Raw genomic sequence first — 14,523 nt, 5'->3', positions numbered from 1 at the left:
AACGCTCACTCATTTGGACTTACAAGGAGTTAGTAATCAAAATTAAAAGTCTGAGTTTCAAAAATTTTTTTGAAAAGTGATTTTATGGATCACTTTATTGATCAAGGGTGCAGATAATGCATATAGCAGTTTAATACTTAGTGTTTCCAAGTGGAGCCCTTACATTCTAGATAAAAATACATTAATCAAGAGTACAGTTTCTACAGTCTACAGTTTAAGTGATCTGTTCGGTAATCTCATTTGCTTTGCAGACCTTTTCTTTGAATACCAAGAGGAGATGTAATAGCACAAATCTGGTAACAGTGTAGTCCAATTGATGACATTTGACTAAATAGATACACACTGACTCCTGCGTCCTCACCCATCAGAAATGGAAGGTGGAGAGGAGCCTAAGAAGGTTAATTATAGCCCGAAGGGTCAGAGCTAAGAGAGACAGCAACTCTCTCTGAGCTGAGGCTTAGGAACCTTCTATTTGCAGTGAGTGTGACTTCAGGGCCCCGCTGAGTTCAATGTCGAAGTGAAGGACGAGAAAAGGAGCAGTTGGTCTGCCCCATTGAAGTCCATTGTCATGGGACCCATGTAACCAGGACCTTTGCTGTTGAGGTTATGGGATTGAAGCACACGTTGAGTTTTCCAAAGTATATTTCACAATAAAACACTTCAAAAGTATATAATATTCCTGAACTTTCTTTCTCAGGCACTGAAACAACTGAGGACCTCAGAATTCAAACCCTATATTATATTTGTAAAGCCTGCAATTCAGGAAAAAAGAAAGACCCCACCTAAGTCCCCAGCTTGTGAGGACACGGCAGCCCCATTTGTAAGTTTAAAGTTGATTGTTTCTTTTCTGAAGGCCTAAGGGAGGCTGTTACAGGAATGCTTCTAGCTGCATAAGGTGCTTGCAGCTGAAGAGGGATGCGGGATGCACCTTCTGCACGTGATTGTCTTTCCATTTTGCCTATTGAAAAACTTAAGAGAAGATGATTGCATGGCCAGAAGGCTCAAGGTGAACAGCTGGAAGTGCCTCCCAAACCAGGCAGGTGGCTTTTCCTGGGCTCACACCCCTCCACTCCCTCACATAAGCACCCTCCCCCAAAATATGACACCTGTCGGGGACCTCATGTGAGTGTGACCGACTACACTCATCAAACTACATTCCTAGGCCAAACCCAAGTATTTTTAATTGAAATCCCAACTAACAAGGTCATTATCACTGCTTTCAAACCAGTTTGAATCATCAATGAATGAAGGGATTTCTAAAACTCGTGGATGAGATCATCTGATGTATCCTAAATGAACTTCTGTTTCACTGTCATAGATTCTTTGTTCAGCCCAGTCTATGTCAGGATGGCGAAACCCTCACCCAAAACCTAAGTATTTGACAGAGTTCTTCCAGGAGGTATGGACTTGGTGACTCATCTTTTTTGGTTCTTAACAGGGTCAGTCAGCAGAATGAGCTGGAAGTTATTATGGGTGGTGGGGGCAGTCAGAAGCAACTCAGTCCCAGAATAGACTTTGCTTGCTGTCCTATATAGCTGGTTTCATCTGAAGGAGGCCTTCTTGGATCCTTCCCCTTGGTCAGGAAGCTCCCTCCAAGTCAAGATTTTGATTCAGTCCTAGTTCATACTGATTTTCAGTTTTAACTGTCCACATTGATAGATATTTTATTTTTTATTTTTAAAGACAGGGACTCACTATGTTGTCCAGGCTGGTCTTGAGCTCCTGGGCTCGAGTGATCCTCCCACCTTGGCCTCCCAAAGTGCTGGGATTACAGGTGTAAGCCACTGTGCCTGGCCTTTTATTTTTTTTAGGACAGGGTCTTGCTATATTGCCCAGGCTGGAGTGCAGTGGTATAATCATGGCTCACTGCAGCCTTGAACTCCTGGGCTCAAGCAGTCTTCCTTCCTCAGCTTCCTAAGTAGCTGGGACTACAGGCATGTACCACCAACACCCAGCCAATTAAAAAAAAAAAAGTTATAGAGACAGGGTGTCTCTGTGCTGCCCAGGGTGGTCTCAAACTCCTGGCCTCAAGTGATCCTCCTGCCTCAGCTTCCCAAAGTGTTGTGATTACAGGTGTGAGCCACCATACCTGGTCTCAGTAAATTATTTAGAATGGCATACATACAAGGAACATTAGAAATTCTCTCCTTGGCCAGGTATGGTGGCTCACGCCTGTATCTCAGCACTTTGGGAGGCTGAGGTGGGCAGATTGCTTGAGCCCAGGAATTCAAGACCAGCCTGGGCAACTTGGTGAAACCCCGTCTCTACAAAAAAAATTACAAAAATTAGCCAGGTGTGGTGGCACACACCTATAGTCCTAGCTACTCAAGAGACTGAGATGGGAGTGGGAGGATCACTTGAGCCTAATAGGTTAAGGCTGCAGTGAGCCATGACCATGCCACTGCATTCCAGCCTGCGTGACAGAGTGAGACTGCCTCCAAAAAAAAAAGAAAAAAAAGAAAAAGAAATTTTCTCCTTTAGAAACTCTAAGGGGAAGGCTGGCGCGGTGGCTCACGCCTATAATCCCAGCACTTTGGGAGGCCGAGGCAGGCGGATCACCTAAGGTCAGGAGTTGGAGAGCAGCCTGGCCAACATGGTGAAACCCCGTCTCATACTAAAAATACAGAAATGATTTTGTATATTACACTAGGTATGGTGGCGCGTGCCTGTAATTCCAGCTATTCGGGAGGATGAGACAGGAGAAACACTTGAACCCAGGAGGCAGAGACTGCAGTGAGCCAAAATCACGCCACTGCACACTCTAGCCTGAGCAAGAGAGCAAGACTCTGTCTTAAAAAAAAACACACACATAAAAGAAACTCTAAGGGGAGTATCAACTTAAGTTTAGAATCATTTAGAAACATACAGTATTGACTGGGTACAATGGCTCACACCTGTAATACCAACACTTTGGAGGGCCAAGGCGGGTGGATCACCTGAGGTCAGGAGTTTGAGACCAACCTGACCAACACGGTGAAACCCCGTCTCTACTAAATACAAAAAATTAGCTGGGCATGGTGGCACGTGCCTGTAATCCCAGCTATTTGCGAGGCTGAGGCAGGAGAATTGCTTGAACTTGGAGGCGGAGGTTGCAATGAGCCGAGATTGTGCCATTGCACTCCAGCCTGGGCAACAAGAGTGAAACTCCATCTCAAAAACGAAAACCAGAAATGTACAGTATGCCCATCACATAACAAAAAAATCAGAGACAACCTAAATGTTCACTATCAGGACTCAGTTCAATATACTCCATTACATGACACTTACAGAATGTATTGAAATATTATTTTAGCCAGTTAAAAGCCATATGTTGGGGCCGGACGTGGTGGCTCACGCTTGTAATCCCAGCACTTTGGGAGGCCTAGGTGGGTGGATCACCAGGGGTCAGGAGTTTGAGATCAGCCTGGCCAACATGGTGAAATCCCCGTTTCTACTAAAAATACAAAAATTGGCTGGGCATGGTGGCGGGCGTCTGTCATTCCAGCTACTTGGGAGGCTGAGGCAGGACAATTGCTTGAACCTGGGAGGCAGAGTTTTCAGTGAACTGAGATCGTGCCACTGTACTCCAGCCTGGGTGACAAATCAAGACTCTGTCTCAAAAAAAAAAAAATAACTAAATACTTAAAAGCCATGTGTTGGAGGAATATTTGATGACATAGCTAAATACAAGAAAAAATAAATCAGAAAATAAAAAAATCAGGATTCTAATTTTGTGTTACACACAAAATACACTAAAATGCTAAAGGCAATTCTCCCTGAATAGTGGGCTCTTGACTAATTTTTGTTTTCTGTGTTTTATTGTGTGTTTTTTGGAAGAGAAGTTAACAGCTTTATTGAGATAAAATTTACATACTGTACAATTCACCCATTTAAAGCATACAATTCAATTATGTATTCAGAGTTGTTGCAACTACCACAGTCAATTTAAGAGCATTTTCATCACCTCAGAAAGAAACCTTGAGCCCATTAGAATTTCCCATTATCTGTTTTCCTCCAGCCCCTTCCTAGCCACAGGCAACTGCTAATCTAGGGTCACTATAAATTTGTCTATTCTAAGCGTTTCGTATAAATGCATTCATGCAATATAAGACCTTTTGTATCTGGCTTTTTTCACTTAGTATAATGTTTTTAAGGTTCATTCATGTATCAGTACTTCATTCTTTTTTTTTATGGCTGAATAATATTCCATTGTATAGAGTACCACATTTTGTTTACCCATTTATCAATTAATGAACATTTATGGATTTTCAGCTATTATGAATCATGTTATGAATATTCATATACAAGTTTTTGTGTGAACATGTTTTCATTTCTCTTGGGTGTATACCTTGGTGTGGAATTGCTGGGTCATAGGGCAGCTCTATGTTTAACATTTGGGGGAACTGCCAGACTCTACCATGGCAGCTGTACCATTTTACATTCCCAGCAGCAGCGTTCAAGAGTTCCCATTTCTCCACATCCTCACCAGCCCTTGTTATTGTCTGTCTTTTTAATCATAGCATTACTAGTAGTTGTGAAGTGGTATCTCATTGTGGTTCTGATTTGCATTTCTCTAATCATCAGTGAAGCTGAACATCTTTTCATGTGTTTATTGGCCATTTTTATATCTTTCTTGGAGAAATGTCTATTCAAATACTTTGTCCATTTTTAAATGTCCATTTTTTATTATTGAGTTGTAAGAATTCTTTATTTTGGATACAAGTCCTTTGTCAGATGCATGATATGCGAATATTTTTTCCCATTCTGTGAGTTGTCTTTTCGGTTTCTTTTTTTTTTTTGTGAGACAGAGTTTTGCTCTTGCCCAGGCTGGAGTGCAATGGTGCGGTGTTGGCTCACTGAAACTTCCGCCTCCCAGGTTCAACTGATTCTCCTGCCTCAACCTCCAAGTAGCTGGGATTACAGGCGCATGCCATCACGCCCGGCTAATTTTTTTTGTATTTTTAGTAGAGATGGGGTTTCACCATGTTGGCCAGGCTGGTCTCAAACTCGTGACCTTGGGTGTTCTGCCTGCCTCCGCCTTCTAAAGTGCTGGGAGGCACCACACCTGGCCCTTACTTTCTTGATAGCGTCCTTTGAGGCATAACATTTTAAAATGTGATAAAGCCCAATGTGTTTTTTCTTTTTTTGCTTATATTTTTGGTATCGTATCTAAGAAATCATTGTTGAATCCAAGGTCATAAAGATTTACTCCTTTGTTTTCTTTTAAGATATTTATAGTTGTAGCAGTTACATTTGGATCTATCATCTATTTTGTGTTATTTTCTGTGGATTGTGTGAAGTAGGGGTCCAACTTCATTCTTTGCAGGTGGATAGCCAGTTACCCCAGCATCACTGGTTGAAAAAACTATTTTCTCATTTAATTATTTTGACACCCTTGTCTAGAATCAATTGGCAAGAAAAGTAAGGGTTTCTCTCCGGAGTCTCAGTCCCATTCCACTGGTCTACATGTCTATTGTTAGGCCAGCACCACACCACCTTGCTTCGATTACTAGCTTTGTAGTAAGTTTTGAAGTCAGGTTTTTCAAGCTTGTTTTGGCTATTCTGGGTCCTTTGCGTTGCCATATGAATTTTAGGATCAATCTGCCCATTCGTTTTGCTGTATTGGCTTTGTTTTGTTTTGCAAATATTTCAGGATTGAATAAGCAGGGGAGAAATGGCTCATTTTTCAAAGAGTCAAGAAGTCATTAGGAGAATAAGAGGCAGCTTTCTAGGACTCAAGGAAAGTTCTGCCAAATAATCAGGTCCACAGGCAGTGCCAGCTTTCTAGGAGTCAGAACCCTCCCTGGCCCATGATTGTTATTTCAAGAGAAGCAGCTGCACTCTATTCCCAGTGTCCTTCCAGCCTGGCCCGTTTTGCCGTCTATCCCATCTCTTGTATTGCCCACCAGAATACTGCATTCCAAGCAGGTGGGCTGATGATGAAATGCAGCTGGTCCATTCGAGCTCCACCACCCTGCAGCTGTGAGTAGGCAGCAAGGTCACAGTGAGGCTGTTCAACACAGAGTCCCCGGTTCTACTCCCAGAGATTCTGACCTAGGGGGTTTGGAGTGGGGCCCAGGCACTCCATTTTTAAACACACAGCCTTTCATGTGGTTTTGATGTATGTTGGCAGACCCCAGATGACATTTGGAGAAATTCCTCACAAAGGCATGGGTTTTGTGTAACGTTAAATATCTGTCCATTGTCTCCCCCACCTGAGTTCCTGGTAGGGGACCCAAAACATCCTCTGTCTGTTTCCTTGCTGACCAGAAGTTAATGAGGCTTCTGGCTTCTGACCCAGCAAAGCTAATCCAACCTGGGGGTGATGGACAGCATGGGGGAATCTTTCCTATGTGATCTTTGGGACTGTGACTCTTGCTGAAGACATAGGTGGCGAGTTCCATCTTTACAGGCCAGGAAAGGGGTTCAGGGGATTTATGACTGCAAAGTAAATGTCACGTGTTTTTACTCCATTAGAGATTTACTGAAGTTCTTTGAGATGCAGATATTTATTAGGAAGATTGTGGTTCTTTGTGGCAAAAATTTTTCTTCTATAATTTCTCAACTAGCCAAATGCTTCCAGGATGAACCATGTGGGTGCCTGGAGGAGGGGAAACTGGAAGCAGCAGACAGGTCTATAGGATGAATGTGTGTCAGAGAGTGGGGAAGGAGGGGTTGAAGAGCCAGGGGGCAGTTATGGGATAGTGCGAAGTGCTTCTGAGTATGAAAGTAGCCCTGCAAGAATATTCTATATGGAATATAGAATTGAGAAATGTCTCCCAATTTAATCCAATTTTTTCCCTCCTGGAGGAGAAAAGGAGAAGAAATTATCTCAGCCTTCTTAGATAGTACATTTCAACTGTCTTTGAAGTAGCATGTCACACCCTTTTCCTAGATCTTGAGGACTCAAATCCTGAAATTTCAGATGCTCTCACTAAAGTAGGAATTGGGTTTTGACTGGTGACAGAGAGAAGACGGGAATATTTTGGAATGTATGTCTCTTTGGGAGAGAACAGAACTCACCCTTTCCCTGTGGCAGCATGAAAACACCGAGCCCCTAGAAACAGAGCGGAGATGGCAACAGAGGACTAAAAAGGGGAATGAGTGAATGCCAGCAACAAATTTCATTTTGTAATTTTACTTAGAATGGGCCTACCACTTTCCTGTTTTCCAAAACCAGGCAGATTGTCAGACAACTACTCACCCGAACTGATACTTATTAGAGGTTCTTTTGAATGGAGATGCAAACAGTGCCCACATTGGGTAAGATGGAGTTGTTGCCTATACCTTAATGTTAGGTGTCAGGAAGGCAATCTGATTAAAGAGATCAGCTGCCCTAAGGACATGGGGAATTTGATTAGAATTGTCCAGTGCTTTCTTAAATAACTCCACTTTGCTGTGCTAGTGTTTGGCTCTGGTGTGAGGAAATGAAAAGAATTTAGTTCTACACTATGAATTTAGGAGTCTTCAGGAGGGCATTGGAATGATTTCTTCTTCCACTAGTTGATTACAGAAATGTTTGCTCTGTTTTTATATAGTTATTATTTATAGTTCTTTCTTACAATTATTTAACTTGTGTACTAAATGCCATGCAGCACAATACTACTACTTCTTTGGAAGTACTTCTGAGGCAGGAAGTGTGATATTGACATATATACACGGATATAGAATCAGCATTCCCAATGCACTTCCTATCATGGCTTTGAGTTCATAGGCCCTCAGGAGATATCCTGTGAGTGAATGACTGAACAGTGATTGTGTCTACTGCCAATTAACTTTCTTTGAAGTTTGACGTGATGTTGTCCCTACACTCTGTTCTTGTGTACACGGTTGGTTTGTCAGTGAGACCTAGTCATCCACTCATCACTTAAAAGTTAAAGGTTGGAACATCGCTCAAGACAAAGGCTATAGGTTTGTTATAGGAGAACAACCCAGTTGCTCCTTTTACCACCCCTTTCCTTGCAGGATGAGCAGCAGCAGGAGATGGCCGCTTCCGCCGCCTTCATAGACCAGCATTACGGGCACCTGGTAGACGCCGTGCTGGTGAAGGAGGATCTCCAGGGTGCCTACAGCCAGCTCAAAGTAGTCTTAGAGAAGCTGAGCAAGGACACTCACTGGGTACCTGTTAGTTGGGTCAGGTGACTTTATCCCAGAACATCCAAGCTGGATGGGACCTTGAAGATCAACTAGTCCAGACTCCCTCATTTTACCATCAAGGAATCTTGAGCGCAGAGAGGGGGAGAATTCTCCACAAACTGCATCGTCGAGAAGAGTATGAGTGGGAAGTCTTGCTTGTTGTTTTTCACTGCACCTCTTTGGATCATGATTTGAAAGGGGCATATCAGAAAACAGCACATTTCATTCATTAAAGTATCACAGGCAAGCTGACCCTGATTCTTTGTACCAAAGTTAAGTAGCCACTGTCTTTTGCAGGTGATAGTGGTTAATTTATACAGTACTGATTTGCAGAATTAATTTAAGCATTTTAAACATAGTGACGCTTAGTAGTTTATTTGGAAGCTAACTTGTTTTATCCAAGGGGATTTTACATGTAACTGAAATTCCCCTGTCTTCAAGCACTAAAATGTTGATCTTAACCTTGTTTTGAAGTGCTTGCCTGGTAATAGAAAATTGGTTCTCTGCCTATTTTACAATAGTGAATATACGTAAATTGTCTCTGGAAGGCTGAGACACACTTCACCATCAACATGAATCACTGTACTATTCTATACTGCAGTGGTGCCTTCAGGGACTGGAGGAATGTAAGGTTGCTTTCCCCTTTCTGAATACCCTCAGATTCCTAACATTGAGCCCTTGCTTTGTTTGATTTGTTCTATTCCATCCATTGTTCCTTTTGTTACTGACAGTTGCCTTGGTCCTAGCCAGTCCCTGCCATGACATCATAGGGGCTCCTGTTGTGCTAGATCTTGGGAAACCAAATGACTCTCCCTGTCAAAACTATGGCTACGCCGCTGTAAACCATTTCTGTCAAGAATAAAAGTATGTAGACCCAGAGCGTGGGCCTAATGGGTTGTCTCTGAGCAAAAATGATTATCACCCAGGATTCATGATATATCTTAGCTGCTCAGAGAATTTTTTTATTATTATTAATAGCCAACAACAGTCTTTATTCTGTGCTGGATGCTATGCTAAGGCCTTTACATACATTACCCTGATAAATACACCAAGCTAATAAGGTAGGATTCTTATCTCATTGTACAAATGAGAAAAAAAAAATAAAGCTTAGACAGTTTAAATAATGTGCCCAAGTTTGCACAGATTTAAAAAAAAAAATTGCAGGCCAGGCAGTGTAGTGCATGCCTGTAATCCTAGCACTTTGGGAGGCCGAGGTGGGTGGATTGCTTGAGCTCAGGAGTTCGAGACCAGTCTGGGCAATGTGTCGAAATCCCATTTCTACAAAAAATACAAAAACTAGCCAGGTGTGGTGGTGTGTGCTTGCAGTCCCAGCTACTCAGGAGGCTGAGGTGGGATGAACGAGGAGGTCAAGGCTGCAGTGAGCCATGATTGTGCCACTGCACTCCAGCCTGGGTGACAGAGTGAGACCCTATCTCAAAAAAAAATTTAAAAATAAAAAATAAAATGCAGAGCTATGGTATTTGAGCCTAAATCTCCCAAATACCAGAGATGATTGTTAATCAGTATACTATACTGCCTCATTCTTTTGTGGATCCATAATCGAGGCTACTAATGTAATTCACTTGTAAATGATGAATGTGTTCACAGCTAGAATTTATAATATGAAGTGTGACTATAACTTCTAAGACTGAAAAGGCTACATACACACGTGTACATTTTCAAGTTCTTTTACTCATGAAAGGAAAAGGAGGCCAGGTTGAAGGTGAAACACCAGGGAGAAGGTTTGCCACCCATTTAGAAATTTCCATTTTACCTTCTACACAAGGATACCTTTGCAACTGTCTAGCTCATGAACCTGGTAGGTCCATGTAACAGGATCACATTCTTCAGAACTTTCTAGCAAAAAGATGGAGACTTCTTCGCACTTAGAGAGTATTGGATTCTTATCAAGTGAAATTGGTCTTGAGCTGATCCACAGAGAGCTAGGCCAGGGAGGGCAGCTAGCTGTCCCTGAAGTGTGACTAGCACATGCAAAGTTGTTATGCAGGATAATGCCTGTAATCCTAGCACTTTGGGAGGCGGAGGTGGGTGTATCACTTGAGGTCAGGAGTTTGAGATCAGCCTGGCCAAAATGGTGAAACCCCGTCTCTACTAAAAAAAAAAAAAAAAAAAAAAAAAAAAATGGCATGGTGGCAGGGGCCTGTTGTAATCCCAGCTACTTGGGAGGCTGAGGCAGGAGAATCACTTAAACCTGGGAAGCAGAGGTTGCAGTGAGCTGAGATCGTGCCACTGCACTCCAGCCTGGGCGACAAGTGAGACTCTGTCTCAAAAAAAAAAGTTGTTATGCAGGAGAGCTGAGATCTGAAGTCTGCTCACAGGCAAAAACAAAACAAACCCACATACATTAAAAATTACTTTTGAAGATCCCTTTGGGAGGCACTATGGTGGAGATCCTAATCAAGTCTCAAAGTCCCATGTAGGCGGTTTTCCCTCCAGTGTGGGAACACAGTGGTTGGGCATCCGATGACATTCTTTCTGCATTTTATACCACTCCACAGGCGTTTTTTGCTGCTTACATAATATTTTTACACAATTGTCAGATGAAATGACAGTAATTCTCTTTATATGTATTATGAAGCAGAGTATTAAAAAGTGATCCTTAGCCAAGTGTGGTGACTCACGCCTGTAATCCCAGCACTTTGGGAGGCTGAGGCAGAAGGATCACTTGGGCTCAGGAGTTCAAGACCAGCCTGGGCAACATAGCAAGACCTTGTCTCTATTAAACATAAAATTAGGGCCAGCAGCGTTGGCTCATGTTGGCTCACGCCTGTAATCCCAGCACTTTGGGAGGCTAAAGCAGGTGGATCACTTGAGGCCAGGAGTTTGAGACCAGTCTGGCCAATATGGTGAAACCCTGTTTCTACTAAAAATACAAACATTAGCCAGGCATGGTGGTACGTGCCTATAATCCCAGCTACTTAAGAGGCTGAAGCACGAGAATCGCTTGAACCTCAGAGAGGTTGCAGTGAGCCAAGATCATGCCATTGCACTCCAACCTGGGCAACAGAGCAAGACTCTGTCTTAAATAAATAAATAAATGAAAATAAAAATTTAAAAATTGGCTCAGAGGGGGGGTTCCAAGATGGCCGAATAGGAACAGCTCCAGTCTGCAGCTCCCAGTATGAGCGACGCAGAAGACGTGTGATTTCTGCATTTCCAACTGAGGTACTGGCTTCATCTCACTGGGGCTTGTCAGACAGTGGGTGCAGCCCATGGAGCAGGGCAGGACATCACCTCACCCGGGAAGCACAAGGGGTCAGGGAATTCCCTTTCCTAGCAAAGGGAAGCCGTGACAGACGGTACCTGGAAAATCAGACACTCCCACCCTAATACTGTGCTTTTCCAAGGCCTTAGCAAATGGCACACCAGAAGATTATATACCATGCCTGGCTCGGAGGGTCCAACACCCATGGAGCCTCACTCACTACTAGCACAGCAATCTGAGATTGAACTGCAAGGTGGCAGCGAGGCTGGGGGAGGGGTGTCCACCATTGCTGAGACTTGAGTAGGTAAACAAAGCAGCCTGGAAGCTCGAACTGGGTGGAGCCCATGGCAGCTCAAGGAGGCCTGCCTGCCTCTGTAGACTCCACCTCTGGGGGCAGAGCATAGCTGAACAAAAGGCAGCAGAAACTTCTGCAGACTTAAACGTCCCTGTCTGACAGCTTTGAAGAGAGTAGTGCTTTCCCAGCACAGAGTTTGAGATCTGAGAACGGACAGACTGCCTCCTCAAGTGGGTCCCTGACCCCCAATTAGCCTAACTGGAAAACACCTCCCAGTAGGGGCCGACTGACACCTCTCAGCTGGGTGCCCCTCTGAGAGAAGCTTCCAGAAGAAGGACCAGACAGCAACATTTGCTGTTCTGCAATATTTGCTGTTCTGCAGCCTTTGCTGGTGATAGCCAGGCAAACAACATCTGGAATGGACCTCCAGCAAACTCCAACAGACCTGCAGCTGACGGTCCTGACTGTTAGAAGGAAAGCTAACAAACAGGACACCCACACCAAAACCACATCTGTACGTCACCATCATCAAAGATCAAAGGTAGATAAAACCACAAAGATGGGGAGAAACCAGAGCAGAAAAGCTGAAAAATTCTAAAAATCAGAGCACCTCTTCTCCTCCAAAGGAACGCAGTTCCTCGCCAGCAATGGAACAAAGGTGGATGGAGAATGACTTTGATGAGTTGAGAAAAGAAGGCTTCAGACGATCAGTAATAACAAACTTCTCCAAGCTAAAGGAGGATGTTCGAACCCATCGCAAAGAAGCTAAAAACCTTGAAAAAAGATTAGGTGAATGGCTAACTAGAATAAACAGTGTAGAGAAGTCCTTAAATGAACTGATGGAGCTGAAAACCATGGCACGAGAACTACGTGATGCATGCATAAGCTTCAGTAGCCGGTTTGATCAAGTGGAAGAAAGGGTATCAGTAATTGAAGATCAAATGAATGAAATGAAGTGAGAAGAGAAGTTTAGAGAAAAAAGAGTGAAAAGAAACGAACAAAGCCTCCAAGAAATATGGGACTATGTGAAAAGACCAAATCTACGTCTGATTGGTGTACCTGAAAGTGACGGGGAGAATGGAACCAAGTTGGAAAACACTCTTCAGGATATTATCCAGGAGAACTTCCCCAACCTAGCCAGGCAGGCCAATGTTCAAATTTAGGAAATACGGAGAATGCCACAAAGATACTCCTCAAGAAGAGCAACTCCAAGACACATAATTGTCAAATTCACCAAAGTTGAAATGAAGGAAAAAATGTTAAGGGCAGCCAGAGAGAAAGGCCAGGTTACCCACAAAGGGAAGCCCATGAGACTAACAGCAGATCTCTCGGCAGAAACTCTACAAGCCAGAAGAGAGTGGGGGCCAATATTCAACATTCTTAAAGAAAAGAATTTTTAAACCAGAATTTCATATCCAGCCAAACTAAGCTTCATAAATGAAGGAGAAATAAAATCCTTTACAGACAAACAAATGCTGAGAGATTTTGTCACCACCAGGCCTGCCTTACAAGAGCTCTGGAAGGAAGCACTAAACATGGAAAGGAACAACTGGTACCAGCCATTGCAAAAACATGCCAAATTGTAAAGACCATCAATGCTAGGAAGAAACTGCATCAACTAACGAGCAAAATAACCAGCTAACATCATAATGACAGGATCAAATTCACACTTAACAATATTAACCTTAAATGTAAATGGGCTAAATGCTCCAATTAAAAGACACAGACTGGCAAATTGGATAAAGAGTCGAGACCCATCAGTGTGAGACCCATCTCACGTGCAGAGACACACATAGGCTCAAAATAAAGGGATGGAGGAAGATCTACCAAGCAAATGGAAAACAAAAAAATGCAGGGATTGCAATTCTCATCTCTGATAAAACAGACTTTAAACCAACAAAGATCAAAAGAGACAAAGAAGGCCGTTACATAGTGGTAAAGGGATCAATTCAACAAGAAGAGCTAACTGTCCTAAATAATATGCACCCAATACAGGAGCACCCAGATTCATAAAGCAAGTCCTTAGAGACTTACCAAGAGACTTAGACTCCCACACAATAATAATGGGAGACTTTAACACCCCACTGTCAACATTAGACAGATCAACAAGACAAAAAGTTAACAAGTATATCCAGGAATTGAATTCAGCTCTGCACCAAGCAGACCTAATAGACATCTACAGAACTCTCCACCCCAAATCAACAGAATATACATTCTCAGCACCACATCACACTTATTCCAAAATTGACCACATGGTTGGAAGTAAAGCACTCTTCAGCAAATGTAAAAGAACAGAAATTATAACAAACTGTCTCTCAGACCACAGTGCAATCAAACTAGAACTCAGGATTAAGAAACTCACTCAAAACCGCTCAACTACATGGAAACTGAACAACCTGCTCCTGAATGACTACCGGGTACATAATGAAATGAAGGCAGAAATAAAGATGTTCTTTGAAACCAATGAGAACAAAGACACAACATACCAGAATCTCTGGGACACATTTAAAGCAGTGTGTAGAGGGAAATTTATAGCACTAAATGCCCACAAGAGAAAGCAGGAAAGATCTAAAATTGACACCCTAGCATCACAAGTAAAAGAGCTAGAGAAGCAAGAGCAAACACATTCAAAAGCTAGCAGAAGGCAAGAAATAACTAAGATCAGAGCAGAACTGAAGGAGATGGAGACACAAAAAACCATTAAAAAAAATCAGTGAATCCAGGAGCTGGTTCTTTGAAAAGATCAACAAAATTGATAGACTGCTAGCAAGACTAATAAAGAAGAAAAGAGAGAAGAATCAAATAGATGCAATAAAAAAATGATAAAGGGGATATCACCACCGATCCCACAGAAATACAAACTACCATCAGAGAATACTGTAAACAC

The 14,523-nt window shown here is 42.8% G+C and overlaps 1 protein-coding gene across 1 annotated transcript in view; it reads left to right on the top strand.

The window, feature by feature from the left end:
* Positions 1–8,385, top strand: part of MPP3 (membrane palmitoylated protein 3) — a 30,373-nt gene extending 21,988 nt beyond the window's left edge. The window contains exons 17-18 of the mRNA XM_030923910.1: positions 698–820; positions 7,945–8,385. Of these exons, the coding sequence (XP_030779770.1) occupies positions 698–820; positions 7,945–8,121 (300 nt within the window). The 3' untranslated portion in view covers positions 8,122–8,385. The remainder of the gene's footprint in view (positions 1–697; positions 821–7,944) is intronic.
* The last annotated feature ends 6,138 nt before the right edge of the window (positions 8,386–14,523 follow it).

This window comes from Rhinopithecus roxellana, chromosome 19 (assembly GCF_007565055.1).
Source record: "Rhinopithecus roxellana isolate Shanxi Qingling chromosome 19, ASM756505v1, whole genome shotgun sequence".
Lineage (NCBI taxonomy): Eukaryota > Metazoa > Chordata > Mammalia > Primates > Cercopithecidae > Rhinopithecus > Rhinopithecus roxellana.
This window is presented reverse-complemented; position numbering and strand designations above follow the sequence as displayed.